Source organism: Thalia democratica, chromosome 7, assembly GCF_965202585.1.
Source record: "Thalia democratica chromosome 7, ktThaDemo2.hap1.1, whole genome shotgun sequence".
Lineage (NCBI taxonomy): Eukaryota > Metazoa > Chordata > Thaliacea > Salpida > Salpidae > Thalia > Thalia democratica.
The window spans coordinates 65,866,921-65,886,687 of record NC_139171.1 but is presented as its reverse complement, the minus strand read 5'-3'; the positions used below and the strand labels follow the sequence as shown (position 1 = coordinate 65,886,687).

At 23.5% G+C, this 19,767-nt stretch overlaps 1 protein-coding gene across 3 annotated transcripts in view; it reads left to right on the top strand.

Annotated features, from left to right (window-relative positions):
- Window positions 1-13,660: 13,660 nt before the first annotated feature.
- The window catches only part of LOC145840242 (uncharacterized), a 35,832-nt gene continuing 29,725 nt past the window's right edge, over window positions 13,661-19,767 (top strand). For all 3 annotated transcript variants that reach the window (XM_082947434.1, XM_082947433.1, XM_082947432.1), the window contains exons 1-3: window positions 13,661-13,785; window positions 14,097-14,158; window positions 17,778-17,851. In XM_082947434.1, coding sequence (XP_082803560.1) covers window positions 13,720-13,785; window positions 14,097-14,158; window positions 17,778-17,851 — 202 coding nt within the window. In that variant the 5' untranslated portion in view covers window positions 13,661-13,719. The remainder of the gene's footprint in view (window positions 13,786-14,096; window positions 14,159-17,777; window positions 17,852-19,767) is intronic.

Here is a 19,767-nt window from a genome sequence, read left to right as displayed (position 1 = left end):
AAAATAGGCTAAAAGCTTTGAATAAAAAAAACTTGTAGAAACCACGCATTAATTTTTTTATATAAATAATAATATTTATGCTGTACACCATAAATGACAAATCTTTATGAGGAAATTGACACAAATTAATAGACTGTTGCATTTAAAGTTAAAATAAAGGAGCGTTTATTCAGTATTCAGAACTTATAACTTTGTAACTCTGTTCTACACTTTTGGTTTTTTCAACCTGTTAGTGTTTATAAAATACTTAATAAATATATACAGTGAAATATAGAGAAAATGGGAGTAAAATAAAAAAGACATAATAATAAGACTAAATGTGGAAAAAAATTAGAATTAAATAAAGAAATGAATTTTAATGAACAGAAAACAAGTTAAAAGTATAGTTTTAGCGCTACAAATATAAACAAAATAAACATAAAAATATTTTTTTTTAATTTTATACAAATCTGCATTGAAATTTAAAAGTTTAAAAATTTTTGGAAAATAAAACTTTTCAAGAATATTTTTTCAGATTACAATTACTTACCCAAAAAACTTAAATACACAAAAATATTTTTAATGCTTTAATAAATGAACATCAAATAATATTGTTACCTTAATAAAGTATTGTTATTAAAAAAATAGAATCAAAACTAGAGTTATTACAATATTCAATTTTGCAAAGAAAAATTTACACAGAAAAAAAAAACTACACTAGTATATAATCATATAAATTTTAAAAACTAAACAATGTAGTTTTAAATTTTTTAATCATTTAATATTTTGAATTAGTCAAATAAAAATAATTTTAGGGACTTAATTTAATTTCATGCTTAAAAGTTAGTTAAATTTCTTAATTTTTTTTCATTATACACTAAATTGGAAAATTAAACTTTAAAGTGCATAATAAACTTATGGCATTATAAGTTTAAATTAATGTGCGGGATCTGACTTTATATATATTTGTTGCATTAAACCTTCACATAATTTAAGAAAAGTTTTTAATTGAACAAAAATACTAATTCTATCCTAATAAAACTAAAAATAAATTACTTGTGCTTTAGTAATTTCAAACAAAAATAAAATTACTAGAAAACTAAAACTTTATTCAAGTATTAAATAATTTAATTACAAAAAAAAAAAAAGTTTAAAATAACTGTTGAGTTTCCATGCGACTATTTTGGCTCTAAAAATTAACTATTGTGACAGGAATTAATAGAAGAAATATACCAAAGATTTAATGTGTTTTGTTTTTAAAAATATTTTTAAACACCTAAAAGCAAAAAAAGGCTAAAAACATTGAACAAAAAAAGTTGTAGAATCCATTTATTTATTTTTTTACTTAAATAAATTTTTTTTGGCTGTTCACCATAATTGACACATTTCGAAGAGGAAATTGCCACAAAATTACTCAAGCATAGCATTTAAAATTTTAAACATATGTCTGCTAATTTTAATTTTTATACATAAAACAAGTCTTTTTCAACAACACAAATATATTTCAACAATTTTCTTCAGTGTGATTACAATTGTAACAAGGTAAAACAAATTTTAAACTTATATAGCCTTTTTAATTATATGAGAAATTATCAATCAACTAGTAAAAAAACCCTAAACTATAACAAAAAATTAAAAACAACAAGGAAAACATAATTAACTGTAACATTTAAAACAAAATAAAATTAGTCTAATTTAAACAAGGATAATGAGTAATCAAACTCTCTTTGTTTGCATAATTCTGGCTTGTCTAAGTGAATATAAATAGCTTCTATTTTGATTAAATCAAAAATGTTCGTGCAACTTCTTAAAACTTTGAACTTTGTCTCACTGTAATTATTACCACATTTAGGATTTTTTACTAAGTGTTCTGAAATTGATGATCTTTTTGTTGCGTTTAAGGTTGCAATACTCATTTTCTTCGGTTGATTTTTGATATGGTCTTTCACGCACTTAGGTACGTGCTCTTTTATTCTTGTTTCTAAATGCCTAGATGTTTGTCCTATATAGCTGTTTGCGCAACAGCATTTATACGTGTATACCACGCAACTTTTGTGTTTGTAGATTGTGTACCGCGCAACAATTTCAGAACACTTAGTAAAAAATCCTAAATGTGGTAATAATTACAGTGAGACAAAGTTCAAAGTTTTAAGAAGTTGCACGAACATTTTTGATTTAATCAAAATAGAAGCTATTTATATTCACTTAGACAAGCCAGAATTATGCAAACAAAGAGAGTTTGATTACTCATTATCCTTGTTTAAATTAGACTAATTTTGTTTTGTTTTAAATGTTACAGTTAATTATGTTTTCCTTGTTGTTTTTAATTTTTTGTTATAGTTTAGGGTTTTTTTTACTAATTGATTGATAATTTCTCATATAATTAAAAAGGCTATATAAGTTTAAAATTTGTTTTACCTTGTTACAATTGTAATCACACTGAAGAAAATTGTTGAAATATATTTGTGTTGTTGAAAAAGACTTGTTTTATGTATAGCATTTAAAGTTAAAATTAAGAAGCGTTTATTCAGTATTCATGTTTTTTATTTTGCAACTCCGTTGTACACTTTTGGTTTTTTATAATATCTTAGTTTTTATAAAAAGCTTAATAAGTTTATACTGTGAATTTTTTTGTATAATTTTAAAAGTATGATAACATTAGAGAATATTTTTAAAATATCATTAATGTTCAATAAAAAATAAAATTTATCTAAGTTTGACTTTTTTTTATTTAGAAAAATCTTTTCAAAGTTTTGCTGTTTTTATTAAAGTACTTTATCAAAAAAGAATACAACAATTCAAATACACTTTTTTGCAGCAATTTTGAAATTTATTAATAAAAAAAAAAGATCTACTACGTTTTTATCTCATTTTAATACAAATTGTTTTTTTGTTATAACTATTTAAGTTTTATTTTATCTTCTAATATAGTTTTTTTAAAAAACTTTGATTAAAAGTTATGATTGTTTTTAGTTTCTATAATGTATACTCTGATAGAATTAAACTTATTTAAGACTTAAACTTCTTAGGCACGTACTTTTGGGCTGTGTTAAATTTAGTACTGAAGAAGAAATCTCTACCTGTACTACTAAAGTTTAGCAAAAGCTAAGCTACTGAGAAGTTATTGTTTGGGTCAGTATTTATTTTTTACACAAAATTTATTAATAGAGAAACATTAGCACGAAATAGCCTTGAAACATCATTTACAACTAAACATTTTTTTATTCTTAATAGTAAAAATATAGTTTATAAAAGGTTTCAACATACTAAAAGTTTAACTTGTTCTCTTAAAGTTTTATATGTCTTAGGTAATTTTTTAACTACATAAATTTGTTTAAGTATAACACTACTAGTAAGTATAAATATTTAATCTAGTATGTATGTTGCGTTATTTTTACGGCAGATTTTATAAAAGTTTATACATTTAGTAAAAATTTTCTTTACCTATAATTTTTATGATAAGCTGTGTAATTAGTCGACCTAAACGTAAACTAGGTAAATTAAATTTATAACCAGATGTTTTAGTTAAAAAAAAATTAGTAATTAATCGAGTATACCTAGATAATTAGCTCTTGATGTACTTTTAATTATATAACATCATATAGTATTAGGTTAATCAAGTACAAACAATCAACTTGAAGCTGGTAAGTTTTCGTAAACAACCGGTGTTTGATTGAAAACATATTATTAAGGCTTAATAACTAAAGCAATACTGATTACTCAATTATCTAATTTCCTTTAATAAAATTATTTTAGCAACGATCAAGTGGTTTTTTATTTCAAAAATAAAGTTATTTTCTTTTCAAGCCTCTAAACCAGGGTTTCCCAAAGTGGGCCATGACAGATACTCAGGAGGCCATGAGGAGCAAAGGGGGAAGAGGGGGGGCCATGAGCAGTAAAGGAGCCACAGGGGGGCCATGAGGCCATAACTTGAAACTTACACTAGATAGTTTTGAGTTGCAGATGAAGAGCAAAAAAAAAAAAAAAAGGTCTTATGTGTATAAACAGAAACTTACACTAGATATTCTTAAGTTTCAGATGAAGAGCAAAAAAAAAAAGGTCCTATGTGTATATTATCGTAGTTTATGAGTAATCTATATGGTGAAGGGGGCCATTATTTTTTTAAACTCTTTAAAGGGGCCATTAGCAAAAAAGTTTGGGAAACCCTGCTCTAAACAACTTCTTTGTGCATTGTTTAAAAATAAAGTATATTTTTACAAGCTTGTTTTTGTGTTTTCATAAATCCTTTTAAATAACCTCAACATGTGTTAGGCAATATAATAAAAAATTATCGACTTGTAAAACATGAATTTAAAAAAAGTTTTGTTGAGCTTTTGAATAATTATTTCAGAATAAGGCATCCTTAAATCATGTATCAACTTTGGTCTTTCATATTTACTTGGTACCGTTACAAATTTTAAGGTTAAAAATTTTATAATAACAAACGATTAACGTAAACTATTTTAGAATAACAAACATTTAAACTAAAAAAAATTTAAAAGAGGAAGCACTAAATTACTTTTTATTTTTTTTTGTTGGTTTGTTTTCTATATTTTTCATTAGTTGAAAATCAATGTAGTAAAGACTTAAAGTTTGAAATCAATAAATACAAAAAGTAGTAGATATAAATAGTTTTTTTATATAGATTAAAAACTACTTGATTTTGGTTAATATTTGAATAAAACAAAACTTAAAGTCATGTAAATCTACAGTAGATAAAAAAAGCAGATTCGATTTATAAAGGAAAATACTAAGTTTATTTTGAAAATAAAACTAGCTCTAACTAAATAAACAAATGGTTGTGAAATAATTCATATTTCTAACAAAACTATTCGCGTGTTTAATTAAGTGTTATTTTTTTGAAATTTCAGTTTTGTTATTAAAAATAATCAAAAAGAGTTAAATTAAGTGAATGAATGCTTGTTTCAGCAAAAAACAAAATAGTTTTTCATTTTATTAATAGTTTTAAGTTTTTATACCTACTTATATTTAAAAAATAAACTTTTATTAATTAGTTGTGTTGTAAATTTAGTTGTTATTTAATTTAATTTAAAAAAGGCTATTTTGTTCTTTTAAAAATTACGACTAAAAGTTGAATTTATAGTTTTTTGATAGTAATAGTATTAAATTTTGAAATTTATTTGTTTTAAGTTTTAATCTGACCAAATTTACACTAGTATTTGAAATATTTTTTGTATTGTTTAATAAAATATTGTGCTTATAACTGCAAACAACACAATAAGTTACTTTTAAGTTTTAAGTTATTTATTTTTTTTTATCAAATATCCTTCTTGACAATTCTCTATAGTTACAGTAGTTTTATTATTATCCAACTTTTATATTTAAAACAAATTATTTGGTTTTCTCAAGCAACGTTGTTAAAGTAGTTGTAGTAACTTAAGACTTGTATACAGTGTTCTTCTCACACTATAAGATTCATTGACTTGTTCCTTTATTTTTCATAAATAAAAATAGTTTGGTTTCCAAAAAAAATAAATAAAGTAATTTCAAAAGTACAGTTTCTAGAAGTAATTAAACAAAAATTTCAGTCAAAATTTTCCTAATTTCTTAAAAACTATTTATATGAGACTTAATCGAAAACTGTGGTACAAATAACTACAAATAATAACCACAACAATTTTCTTATATACTTAAATAGTATTTAATCTTGTTTTATGTAGAATATTTCTGTATTTCAAAGATAATAATTAATTACTTTGTTGAAAAAACATCCGAAATATGTGGTAAAATATTATTATTTATAAACATAAGGTAAAACTACTGTTTCAACTGGAAATATTTAGTCTAATTGATTGTATTTTAAACTTTAGTAACCTCTGAATTTAGATTTTCACTTTATAGGTCGATAATTTAGATAAGTATTTTAATGATACTATTTGTAATATGTATGATAACTTATTTGGGCATTTAAATTAAAAAAAACTGGAAATTATGATATTTTATGTTTGAAGTTACAAGAAAAAAACTTCCTTAAAGTTAAAAATAAGTATTGTTACAAAACAAAAAACTTTATGGTTTTCTAGCCATTTTAACTGATAAGTGACTTGTAAAGAAACTAGGTCGATAATACATACTTTTATCTAAAACTTCAAACTTCCAAATAATGTTGTTATGTATGGTATGCTGTATAACTTTAGTTGTAAACTATTGTTAGACTTAATTTTTATTTGATATGAAAACAGTTTATAAAAGGTCTTACAAAACTGAAAATAAGACAATTCTTTGATATAAAAACCAAATAGTTTAAAGTATTTGTTAGATGACATTATATTATAAGATATTATAATTTAAGCGTGCGTGAAGTTTGAAATTCACTCTGTAGCATAACGGTTGAGTAGAAATAAATACATAAATCTTATTAACATCAACACTAAGTCTTTTTTGTAATGATCACTTAAACTTTACAATATAGTTCAATGTAATAACCATGACATAAGAATTTGCTTTTCAAAGAGTATTTCCAAGGTATATGCTACAACTAGTTTTTAAACTTGATGATAAATGTAGTTTAAACTTTTTTTAAACCTATTGTTTGTTTTCTACCAAAAACCAACAGTCTACAGCTGTAATAATATCTTTAAAAGCACACAATACTTATTTATGCAAACAAATATATTAGGTAAAGCTTTGAATGCAACTAATTTTATATTGTCTTAATTTTTTTTTTCAAAAATTTTGTTACTTTTAGTAAAACACCTAAAAATAATCTAATATTAATAATATTACCTAGAATTTCCTAGTAGTAGGAATAACTTTTAGTTAATAAAAAAATATTAGCTGACTCTTTTACTACTGTAAATCTATTAATTTTGAAATGTTTTCTACTATAATTATTTATAACAAAATTCTGTTTACAAAGGAAAAATTCAACCATTGTTAAAAAAGACTCGGTAGACAGAGCTAAATAAACTAAGTTGTTAAAATAGCTACTCATTTTTAGAGAATGATGTATTTTTACAAATTACTATACGTTTTTTATACATTAAGGCTATATATAGTTATACAATTTAAGATAATACTCTAAAATCCTTGATAATAGTTTTTACTTTCGCCCTTAAATACAAATAGTTTAATTAAAAACAGTCATCTACAGAGTAATTGAAAATTCATTATAAACTTAGCACAATAAACCTCATACAAAACTTAATTTTATCAAATCAAACAAATGGTATAATAATTAGGTGTAAAATGTTTAAATATTGGCACTTTTTACAAACAATTTTGTTTGTTCGTAAGTATTGGAAACATATCAAAGAAGTTTTTGAAGTTTAATTGTAATTGGGTCTTTAAAGAAATGTAAGTTTTTCTATTAAAGCTATTAAAATAGACAAACTCTTAAACTTCTAATACATTGATCATATATATTTTTTTAATTTATTTTCTAGATAAAGTTTTATTACTTAAAACGAAAATATATATTACTGTTTAATTTTTAATCATCTTTTTATTAAGCTTAAGAATATTTATTGAGGTACAAGTAAACTAAAATATTTTGCTTGTAAATTAAATATTAAAAGTTATTCGGATAAACTTTAAAGTTTTGTTTTTGAATTAAAAATTCTAATTGAAAATGAAATTTTAATTTTGTAGCTAAAACAACTTAATTTTTTTTTCTCCATAAACTGTTGTAAACTAAAATGCTTAAAAATACGGTTCACATTATAAGATCAAACTGTATAATATTGAGTAAAAGAATAGTAAACTATTGTATTTTGAAATTCTTTAGATTTTAAATAAAACCAATAAGCTGTCATAAGTTTCCGGTCAGTAAGTTAGTAAACAACAAACTTTAAATTTGTTATTAAAAGTTAAAACTCGTTCTTTATAAAATTAATTTTTTTATTCCTAACAATTTCCTGACAACTTGTCATTTTATAGCCAACTAGTAATAAATAAAGTTTCGAGAATTTACTTTTATGTTTCCCAACTTTATAGTCTGAATGCTAATATTCAGTAGTAAAATACATTGGTAGTAAGTAGTAAATAGTTGAAGTTAATTGTTGAATAGTTGTAGCCAGAATAAAATAACCAACCGTTGAAAAATTCAACTAAATTTATTTGCTTGACACATTGTTTCCTTTATTTCTACATTTTGTAAAAACTGTGTATAAATTAGAATTTACAGTTTTGAAATATTTATTCAATTAAGCTTTGAAATAAAATTAAAATTAACGATAATTAGCTTCGTTAAAACTGTTTTTAAGCATAAGACATTTACAGATTAAACATATGCTAAATCAACTATGATTCAATTATAGATGAGACTTTCAAACTATTTCATTAAATTAATACGGTAAAAATGCTAAATTTACCAAATGTAAGTTCTTACTATATATTCAGATTAATGTATTAATGTACACTGTGAAACTTTAATGAAAATTACGGTATTAAAAAAAATTATATTTTAATGTTGAAAATGTGTTTAAAGTTTATTATATTCAATTTTTAAAAATCAACAAATTTTTCTGTACACTTATAGTATAAATACCTTAAAGATTTTCTCAACAAAATTTTACTTCTATGACGTTATAATCTGCCGGCTAATTTAAAGATTAAACTTTTAACAAAAGAGGCAGAAAAGAAATGAGAAATTTTATTGACGACAAAAAATCTTTTAACGATGCATAAATAAATTTTCCCTTTATATTTTTTTTTTTCGTTTTGTCAATTTTTTATTTTTCTAAACTAATAATACTGAATGTTTAAAGCTCATGTAAATATTTTACAGTTGTTTGACTTAAATGAGAAGATATAATAATCTGATAATGGTGCTTTTTCACTTTAAAATAGTTTACCATCAATAAAGTTTTGAGATAAGTTTTGTGTCTTTTGTATGAAACTAGTGTTTAAAAAGTAAAGTTAAAGCTTTTTTATTCATTTAAACATTGGTTTTTAGTTAATATTTTTAAAGTATGTTTATAGTGGCTAGTATTTATGAAATAAAATTTGTTTTAATTTTTTACTTTCATGTTACCTTTAAAGTACTTTAACTAAAAAATACGTGAGAAAACATAACATTTTGTAATTTGTAAGAAGAACAATAAAAACACAAACAATTTTATTTTAAGCCACACTTTTGCGTGTAGGTTTTACTAAACAATCCATTTTAACTCAGAAAGAAATATTAAAAAATATTAGTTTCTAGTTTTGAATAAACAGATAAATTTTGACTTATTGAGAAAAATTAAAATTTTTACAATAACAAAGTAAACCCTAAAACTTAAGTTTACAATTTTGCATGGATTAGCTGTATTTTTATAAACTACTTTAAATAAACACTTAAAATTATTACTTAGTTTAATATTTTGTTTATTGAACGACAAGTAAAAGCGCTCAAAATATTTGGTCCAAAGACCTGGTGTACAAAGGAATCTTTCGATTATCGAGTCGCACACCACTTGGACACCTTTTAACGTCTTGTCCAGGACAGTTAAAAACAACAGTAATTTATTAGTTAAAAGGTACAACATTAAAAATGCAGCTGTGCTACTTTTGAATATAAACATTAGTCAATATTTACATTTGAATTTAGATAACTTGCGCTAATCTCTTTGTTTAAACTTTATGCATGAATAAATATAGAAAAGATTAAATTCCTTTTAGCTGGTCATTCGGAAAATACTATAATCGGTTTCTAAAGTTTTGAAAGTTCAAGGTTTTCCGGTAAGTATCTAAAAAAAACTTTTAAGATTTATGACAATTACCTTGCAAGAACCTGAATTGTAAGTTATTTAAAAAAAGCATATTAAAAAAAAGTTAGTCTAGTTTAAACTTTACTTGTTAATTTTCTGTAAAAACTTTGTGACCAAAACGTAAAATTTTAATATGGTGTAATTTTTTAATTCGTTTAAATATACACCAAGAATGAAAAAACAATTTAAACGTGACAACAATATACTTTTGTGTCATTTTGCAAATTGTAATTACTTTATAGTAAATATTATCATTGATTGTTTGGATAATTAAATCAACTAAACTTAAAAATAAGTAGTTGAATAAACAAATAAATGTTCTAACATTTCAAAAAACTGTAAGAGCAACTTTTAATTATAAATTTCAAAATAGTTAATTAAAAATCTAACTTATTAAAAATATATAAAATACAATTATTATACAGTACTTCTTTTTATTTTTTTATCTGCTGTAATTAACATTGTTAGATCAGTATCATGTGAATTCTCGCAAGAAAAATGAAGAAAACTACTAACACTAACCACAAAATAAGCGGTTGTTTCAAGTTTAATACTGTATTTAAAATACATTAATCTTACTTTATAACCTTTACTTGAACTTTATCATGACATTTTGATAGATAGATTTAAAAGATTATAATTTATAACTTGACTGATAACAAAAATACCAAATTTTCAAACATTGTTGTTTAGTTAGAATTTTTCTAAGATATCAAAGTATAAAAAATATGTTAATTGTTTATAGTTTTACACATTCTATCTGATTTAGTAGGTTATAACAATAAATACTTTGAACAGCGTCAAATATTTAGATGTTATTTATGTACATTGTTATCAAAATGTTAACCTTCAAAAAACCTTTCAACAAAATTGATAAGGACTTGTATATTGATAAAATTCTAAACATAAAACTTTGTTTTCCATAAACTACACATACACTCGTGAAAAATGTACTATTATTGTAATGATGTATATACAATATTAGAAATAAGTTATATTTTACAAAATAACTAAGAACTTTTTTGGAAATGAAATTTTTTACTACTCGATATTTTCAGTAGAAAATCTTGGTAAATACTGAGTAGTAAAAATTTCATTTCCAAAAAAGTTCTAAGTTATTTTGTAAAATATAACTTATTTCTAATATTGTATATACATCATTACAATAATAGTACATTTTTCACGAGTGTATGTGTAGTTTATGGAAAACAAAGTTTATTTATATTATTGCAGTTAAAATTCTTACAAGTTGTTTTATGAGTATTTACAAATTTATTCTATAAAGTTCATGTCTAAATGACGTAAACCGTTTCAAAAAACATCTTTAAATCTTATCATTCAGTTTAGATTTGTTTTAGAAATAAATTCAAGCTGAATTAATTGACTTACATGTTGTATAATAAAATAATAATTGATTATAAGAATTCATAAAATTCATAAAATAATATATGAACTTTCAATTCAATATATAATAACAGTTTAGTAATTTTTTTTATATTAATTTTTTAAGTCTTAAGTAAAGCAGTTTTTGACCAATTCTAAAAATAATTAAGCATTTGTACAATTTCTGTGTATGTAAAAATTTAAAGTGTCATTAAATACAAATAAGAAGAAAAAATTAATCATACTTTAATTTTATATGAGTTACTCGACTAGTTTTAAAGACCCTAAAAATGGTTCAGATTAATGAACATAATCAATATATAATTTGCTTTTGAAATTTGCATATATTTAAGTATAAGTTAAACAAACAACCATAGTCTTTTAAAATAGAAATTAAAAAAAAAGACAATTTTGTTGTTTTGTTTAGAAGGTATACTTTAAAAAACTGAAAACACTAATTTGTCACTTACTTTGTAACTTAGCTAAACAAATATGATGACAACAAAATTTGTTTTAGTACATTAGTCAAACTACGCTAATTACGAGTTGTTTTAGTAATTACTCGTTTTGAAACTAAATACCAAAGTTTTGTAACATTACACTAATGACTGCTTTGTTGGCAAAAGAGATTATAGCAAAGTATTTGTTTGCAAAACTAGCTTTTAAACAAATACGATGTAGATTCATTTACAAACAAATACTCACTTTTGTTTAGCTAGGAGAAACTTTTTTGGCTCGAAAGACTTTATGCTTGAATAACTTTTTATTGTTATTTTGACTACTGCCAACCAGTTTATTCAACTTATATAAACCATGACTTTAAAGTTTACTCGACAATAAATAATTTGACAAATATCACCAGCTTAATGTCACATAAAGTACTTAAGATGATCTTTTTATTGAAATTTATTTAAAAACTATTAAGTCTGAAGTTGTTGTGTTTTTATTTTAATATACACAAAACTAAGGTTATGGTTAATTTATATGTATACAAATTAATATAATAACAATTTATAATAATCGATTAATTTTTTATCAATTTTTTTTTGTAAAATTCTTAAAACAAGTTAATGCCAGTTTTAATACTTTAAAGCTAATTTTTGTTTTTATTTATTACCAATAAGTAATGGAGTTAAACGTTTAACAACTGACTTTAACTTTAATTATTTTTCTTTCTTTATTAGCGTAGAGCTAATTAGTTTTGTTAAAATGTTGTGTTTAAAGCTTATAAAGACTTAGCAAGATTAGCATAGAATAAAAAATTGTAATACTAGACATACATTTTTAACTTAAATACATTGTAAGCTGTTTTATCATTTTTGTTTGTAAAGTATACTTTATAAACTTTTCTAAAACAGTATCAATTATGTTGTTTTACTAATAAAATCTAATGTTGTTGTATGCATTATATTTTCTAATCTATTGTTTAGTTTAAGTATTGAAACTGTTTTAAATTAGTAAGTATTTTGTACCTAGACTATTGAGAAGAAAAAAAAGCTTTAAAAGCAGCTTTTTTAATCTTAGTTTTTATTTTATTTTAAAATACAAGTTTTATTTTACAGTTTGTTGTTATCTTTGTGTTATACTTGTAAGTTTATAAATAAAAAATAAATACTTTTTTTTTTCATAATTTATAAGATTATTTGCGTAGAGTTAAAGTTTAAATAAAGTTTAATAACTTCATAAAGTTGTATATGTATTTCATTTTTTTTGACAAAAAAAAAGTTTATTTTTAAGTTTCTTAAGTTCTGTACTTAGTCTTAACGTATAACATTGAATGTCTTTAATTAAATTCAAAAATTTAGTTTTTTTTTCATAAGTTATACTAAAAATAAAAAAATAAAAAAACTGCTTGCTACAAGTTTACACATACTTTCAATAATAAACCTTTTGTACAAGGTTAATAGTTAGGCTACTTAATAGATAACCCTTGTATAACTGTATTCATTTTGAAACAATTAAAGTGCATAAGTAAAAGTTATTAAAAAAAAATTTCATGGTGAGATTAAATTAAGATTAGTGACATTCAAGTTTAAAAAACACGTTTATTTGAATTTAAAAGATTTTAAAATCTTTAAGTCTTATTTTTCACAGAAAATAAGGCCGTTTGGTGGTGCTGTTCAACTGGAAAACTAAAAATTAAAAAATTGACAGCAGTTGATATTTCGGCTCTCTCGTTTTTTTTCTCTTCTCTCATATCTAGTGGCTATTGCTTGCTAATTGTTTCTGCTGTTATTTTCTTCATTGCTGTTTTTAACTGCGCGTTTTTATTTTTAGCTCTTTTGTTTATATGCTTTCAGTTTTTAAGCCGTTTTCTTCTAAAATGCGCTGTTTTCTGTTTTTGTTTTAGAACATTTAATAAAAGCTAGAGTTTATGAATAAACTGTTATTTAAATTGTATGTATATTAGAATTTTAAGTGATCTGTGTTTTTAGAAACTGTATTCTATATTAGAGTTTATGACAAATATTTTAAATTAAAATTTGTATTTTTGAAAACTTTATAAACTATCAGTTAGAAATTACCATATGTGAATTGAATTATTATATATTACAATTTTAAATGAGTTATATATTTTATTTCAGAGTTTATTAATTTATGTTTTATACAAACAACAATTTAGTTCAAATATAAAGCAAACATAATGGACTTAGAGGGTGAATCAACTTTTCTAGGAAATTTATTTCAGACAATTGTCACTGATATGAAGGTATGTTTTGTTTTTGTTTTAAAAATTAAAAGTTATTTGTTTAAAATTTGTACTTTATATTTTGAATATTTCAACATTTAGTTAAACTATGACATAAAATTTTAATAGAAATTGAACTTTAAAAATTATTAACTTATTTTTCTAACAAAATGTGGTTAAACATAATCTTCTTAATGTTATTATGAAGCTTTGTCAAATACAGTAACTATTGAAGCTAAATATCAAATTAATGTTTGTCCTAAGTGAAGTATCTTTTTATGCATAACAAAATTAAAAACTTTTACAAAATTTATTTTTATTTACTATTACAGGGAAGCTCATCAGTATTAGAAGATGCAATAAACAAAAGTATTAAACTTCATCAGTGTTTGAAGTAAGTTAAATTTCTATGCATATTCCTTAAAACTTTTTTTTCATTTTAAAATGAAACTTGCTACATTTAAAAGGTAAAAAATTTAAGCTTACTTAAGGTATCAAGGGACTAAATAAATTGTGTAAACATTAAAACTAGTTGTTTAACTCAAACTTTTTATATTTTACCAACAAATTAAACATGTATAATATATGTTTTGTAAATTTAGTAAACTGCGTATCAGTTTACTGTGTTAATTACAGCAAATTCAAGCTAATATATTTGTTTTGCAAATAACTTTGATATAAATGACACATAACACATCTTGTTTGGTGATAAGTTAAGTCTGCGGGTTATTACTGGAAACTTTCACACAGCATTTCGTGATTAGTTGTGAGATAAAACATTATCTTACTACAATAACGTTTCAATTTAATTTGTTTGTAAGTTGTTAAGTGTAAAATCTGAAGTTTAAGTGCAAAAACTTTCTGGAAACTTCTCTTTGTTTAGATGTACATGGTAAAAATTAGTACAAAGAAACTAAATAAACTGAATTCAAGATTATACTAAAGTATAATTTTTTTTTAAATATGTAAACAAAACCTGAAATATGTTTTCTTTTTTAGATAGTAGTTTTAGGTAACAAAATATAATTATTGTTTTCATTAGAATAAAATTTTAACCATAGAAAATAATTCGACTAAAAGATTTATTTACTTATTTTTTATATTATTGTTTTTTCACACCACATAATAACTAAAAAGTTAAAAACAAAAAAATATAATTTATTTTAAGTAAGCACGTGACAAAACATATCCTAAAAAACAAAATTGTTTACCACTAATTGTTTTAAAATTGTTTTACTGTATCATTAAGCCTAAACAGTCATTAATTTGTGGTTTAGTTTCGTTTGAAAAAACAAATAAATCATAAAATACTCCCTATTTTGACAATAAATCAAAAATAACAGTAGCTTTTTGTAACACTATCTGAAAATTACCATGAAATTTTGATCTCATATCAGTTTTCATAAATATTGATAAAAATCTGAATTTAATATTTTAAATTGCTAGTTATGTTTTTTTCGTTTATTTCTCTTTTTGAAGCTTATGTAATTTGCAAAAAGATATTTAAACTTGTTATAATCAATTAATGTTGGAAAAAATGTTCAACTTAAAAGGATATAGTTCACAAAACTTAAAATAATATATCATTTTTATGTTATCAGGTGATAAATAACAAATTTAAGTAAAAGTTTGTGTGACAGTTTTGTCTAATACAGAAATAGTGGCACCATAGTTGTGGCTCAAGAAAACAACTAAGCAAAAAATATTTTTCTATAAGTTAAAATAAATAAACTAATGTGTAATTAACTCTGTAAAGTCACACACTTGCAATAAAGTTATCAAAAGAAGTTAAAGGTAAAAATAATCAAATAACATTAAAATAAAGTGGTAAGGTAAATGAGATGATTTTTGATGGATAGAATAAAAAAAGTATTGTGTGTTTAACCTGACAAAATCACACACTACCAGTGGTAATGTATCACGTAATGAGTGTTTGATTTAGTTAGCAAAACCAACATGAGTTTACTAATGTGTGTACAACTACCTTTGATGTGATCTAATTAACTTGCTTGCTGTTGACTTTACTAACACATACCGGCAATTAGTAGAGCTTTAATGTACTTTCCAAACCACACAGTTGTATGTTATATCACTATTGGGTGGTTTATAAATTGATGTTGACTTATAAAAGTTACTACTAATTATCAAATTGTATGTTGTTAATAAAATTACACACAAGTATTCTATATCAGTGTTTATTATGGTTATTTTTCATATGGTTAGTAACTTATTTGTTTCCAATTAGTGAGTTTTAAATTAGGTAGGTCTAATACTGAACTATTAAGAACTAGGATATCTTAAGGCTTCTATTTACAGTAAGATTAATTTTGAATTGTTAATTAGCTCACAAAGTACATAGTAGAAGAAGAAAAAAACTTTATTTAGTAGATATATCAGTGATGTAGGTTTTATCTGTAAACGTTTATCAATGATGAATTTCTATTATGTCATTCTAAATCATACCATAAGTAACACGTCTTCAATGAATTCAAGAGCTTTTAGTAACGAACTTATTAATTGAACAGTAGTGTAGTTATAAACTGAAAAAGATAAATTATAAACCATTTAATCAAAAAATTATGTAGCTGATAGATCAACAATAAAATGCTAAAAAAGCAGTCATCTAGCAAGAATAATTTTGTCAACAACTTTTTGTTTACTTAACTTTGATTTAGTTATAAACCTTAACATGATTAATATACGTGCTGGATAAAATATATTTCAGCTAGAAAGTATTGAGAGCGAATTAAGACTGACATAACATCTTCACTTTGACAAACAGCATTTTGTTTACACAATGGCGCACAGGTACCAGCTTAAAGCTGCAAAAACAAAACTACAACTTCTCGCACCCTCAGGCGAAATCTGCAAACATTTCTGCTATAACCTGCTCATAACAAAAATAATAGTTGATATTTACAAAAGTCATGGGAAATTTTCAATGCCCTCACAATGGTTCATATGTCCTCACAATAAGAATATTTTGAGTATTTTTTGCGGCTTTACGCCAATAAATCGCTTCCATTGTTAGCTGTATACTATATTGCAACTTTGTTTACGGAAAGTTTGCAACGGTCAACAGTTTATGTGAGTGGAAATAAAGTTTTATGCGCAAATTTTTATATTAATTTCACTTTGTGTATGAGTTGATTGATTTAATATGGTCAATGCTTTTCGTATGGAATTTCATGGCGCAGTAAAGTTTTATTGACATTTACGTACACCGAATTAAATGGAAATGTCATTAAAAAATAAGATAAATTATGTTTTATAAGATATTAAATACGAGTTTCGTTTATTAACATTGTTATAAAACATAAACTTATACAAGTTGTAAAGTAAATAAAAGTTTATGTTGCGTGTTGCACATTTAAATGGTAATACTTGGGTTTATTACAAGCTAAAACAAACAAACAAAATACTTTAAATAAAAGCAAACAATCAACACAGCAGTACAAGTTAAAAGTTAAAGATTAAAATGTTAATGAGTTCATTATGCTCAAACAACAAAGCATCTTTATGAAATTCGTAAAAGTACTTGTATGAGTTAGGTTGACCTAGCTTTTTGTTTTTTGTGTTAGATAAGATATATCTGTCTTTGTGTTCAAGCTAATAAACCTTGTTTATAATTAATGTGGTTTAATTATTATTGACCTTAATTGAAAATGTGTTCGTAACTTTTTTACTATATTTTGTAGTTAATTGTAGTTATTTTAATAATTGAGTATACTACAAAACCTAAAACTAAACTTAATTTATCAAAACTTTGATCAAAATGTCTAAACTATATACAAAAACTACTTTTTGTACAGTTTTAGGTTTTATCAACAAATTAATTTTAAACCAAATACAACTAATTTTACTTATATATAAGAATTTTACTATATCCAAGCTAAGTATACAAAAAGGAACCTTAATACTAACAACTTAGTAAACCTCAGCTTTTTTCCACACTTCATTCCAACTTTGCACTTATTTGACTTCTTACTTCTAACCACAATTTCCTTCAACAGGGCGACTTGCATTTCCCTCAACAGTTTTCATGAATCAATGCAAAAAGTGGCAGACAGCTACACCAAATCTAAAGGTTGGTTTTAATTTGTATAAATATATATATAGTAAGTTATAAAAAAAAATTGCACAAAGATTTACTATACTTCATTTATCATAGGCTATATAAGTTTTAAGGTTTTAGGTTAAATATCTAAGTTGTACACTACTTAAAAAAATAGATAGTAGTTAGTTTTAATGAACCAAATCTATTTGTAACTGTACTAGCTACTAAAAGAAACTGTAAATATATTGTTAAGTGATAATAAGTATGATTGGCTGAATCACAGTATGTATTATTAACATGTTAATGCAACATTTTGGCAAAATTTCTAACAACTAGAACCCTTGTGTTATTCTGGACAAACAGCAGTTTTATGTTATTGATTTTTGAACTAATGTTTCCTAACTTTCGATCATATGTTTTTATATTAAAACAAGTAAATTTCGTAATTGAAGTGTTTACATGCTTATTGCCAATATTAACAAGCAACAAGTCATAAAAGTTACACAATTAAAATTCCAAAAACAAGCAATATTGGCGTGATGTGTGTAGTGTTTTGATTTACATCCACTTTGGAGATAACTACTTCAAGTCACGTTCTCTCAGATAAGAAAGAGAATAGAGTTTGAGTTTCAATTTTGCCAACTTTAAGTTATAAAACCACAAATATTAACCATAGTTAGTTTTAAACTACTTGATTTATTTTGTTTAATTGTCGGTGAAATTAAAAGAATTTAAGCAAAAGTTGATATAGAAAACAAACAAATTTATCGTAAATACTATTGTATTCTAACTTTAAAAATTCCACTTATTTTTTATCTGATGTCCTGGAAAAAATCCGTATCAGATATGTTAAAGTTATATAAAATAAAATTTACCGTACTTTTTTATTGTGCGCAAAAATATAATAAGGTAATTTGATTATATTATTTACTAATGTCACCACTTAATAAAATTACTTGTTTTATCTTTTACGTAAGAAAAGACGTTGGAGACATTAATTGAATACAAAACAAAAAAGTATATATATAGCTAAGCTCTAGTTAATTAAACATAATGAGTTTTTGGTCGTTACGGTTTTACGGATAATTTATGATTTACAAATGAAATAAAACCTAATGGGGTACTACTTCTACTAAAAAAAACATAAAAAAATGAACACTTTAAGTTCACAGGTGTCTGGCGGTCACATTTAAATAAAAAAAAAATTAAACATTATATAATCTAACAAATTGCCATTTAATTGCTTTTATAAGTTTTAAATGTATATGAATAGCTTTTAAATACTAAATAATTATTTAAAAAAATCATTAAGAAAACTACCGTAAAAATAAACATAGAAAAAGAAAGTATTTGTAAACTCAAAACCTCACATTTACTAAGGCTTCATGGTCTTAATATTTGACTAATTTCCATCTGACAAAATACAAACACAAAAACCTCACAAAATATAAATCTCACAACAGTAGCTTACACGGCTACAATAACTGAAATGTGTCGGATAAATAAACAGAAAAGTAAATATTTAAGTCACGCCGCTGTTAGCCTGAATATTTAGTATACTTTATAATACTCTGGTATTAGCATTGTTACTAAGCGGAGCCTGAATTATTCATTGTTGCCTGTAAGATAATGTTATTAAATTTCAAGAAATTGCCTCAATTTGGTCTGTTTACAGTATTTAAATTTTTAGATACTTTTCATACTTAGTTGATGTGAAAAAGCAATAATTTAAAGCTTTAATTGAATTTTGTATAATGTTTGTTTTTAAATTTTGTTGTAAAAATGCTTTCTTATATCATTTTTTAAATGGTTAAATTGTAATTGATGCTTGTAAATTAACATTTTAGAAGTGCTGGTTTGTTTAAATTTTATGTTGTTTAATGAAATTTACATATTTTTTTAAACAATTTCTAAAGCTGTATTTTAAAACTATATACACCCTACTA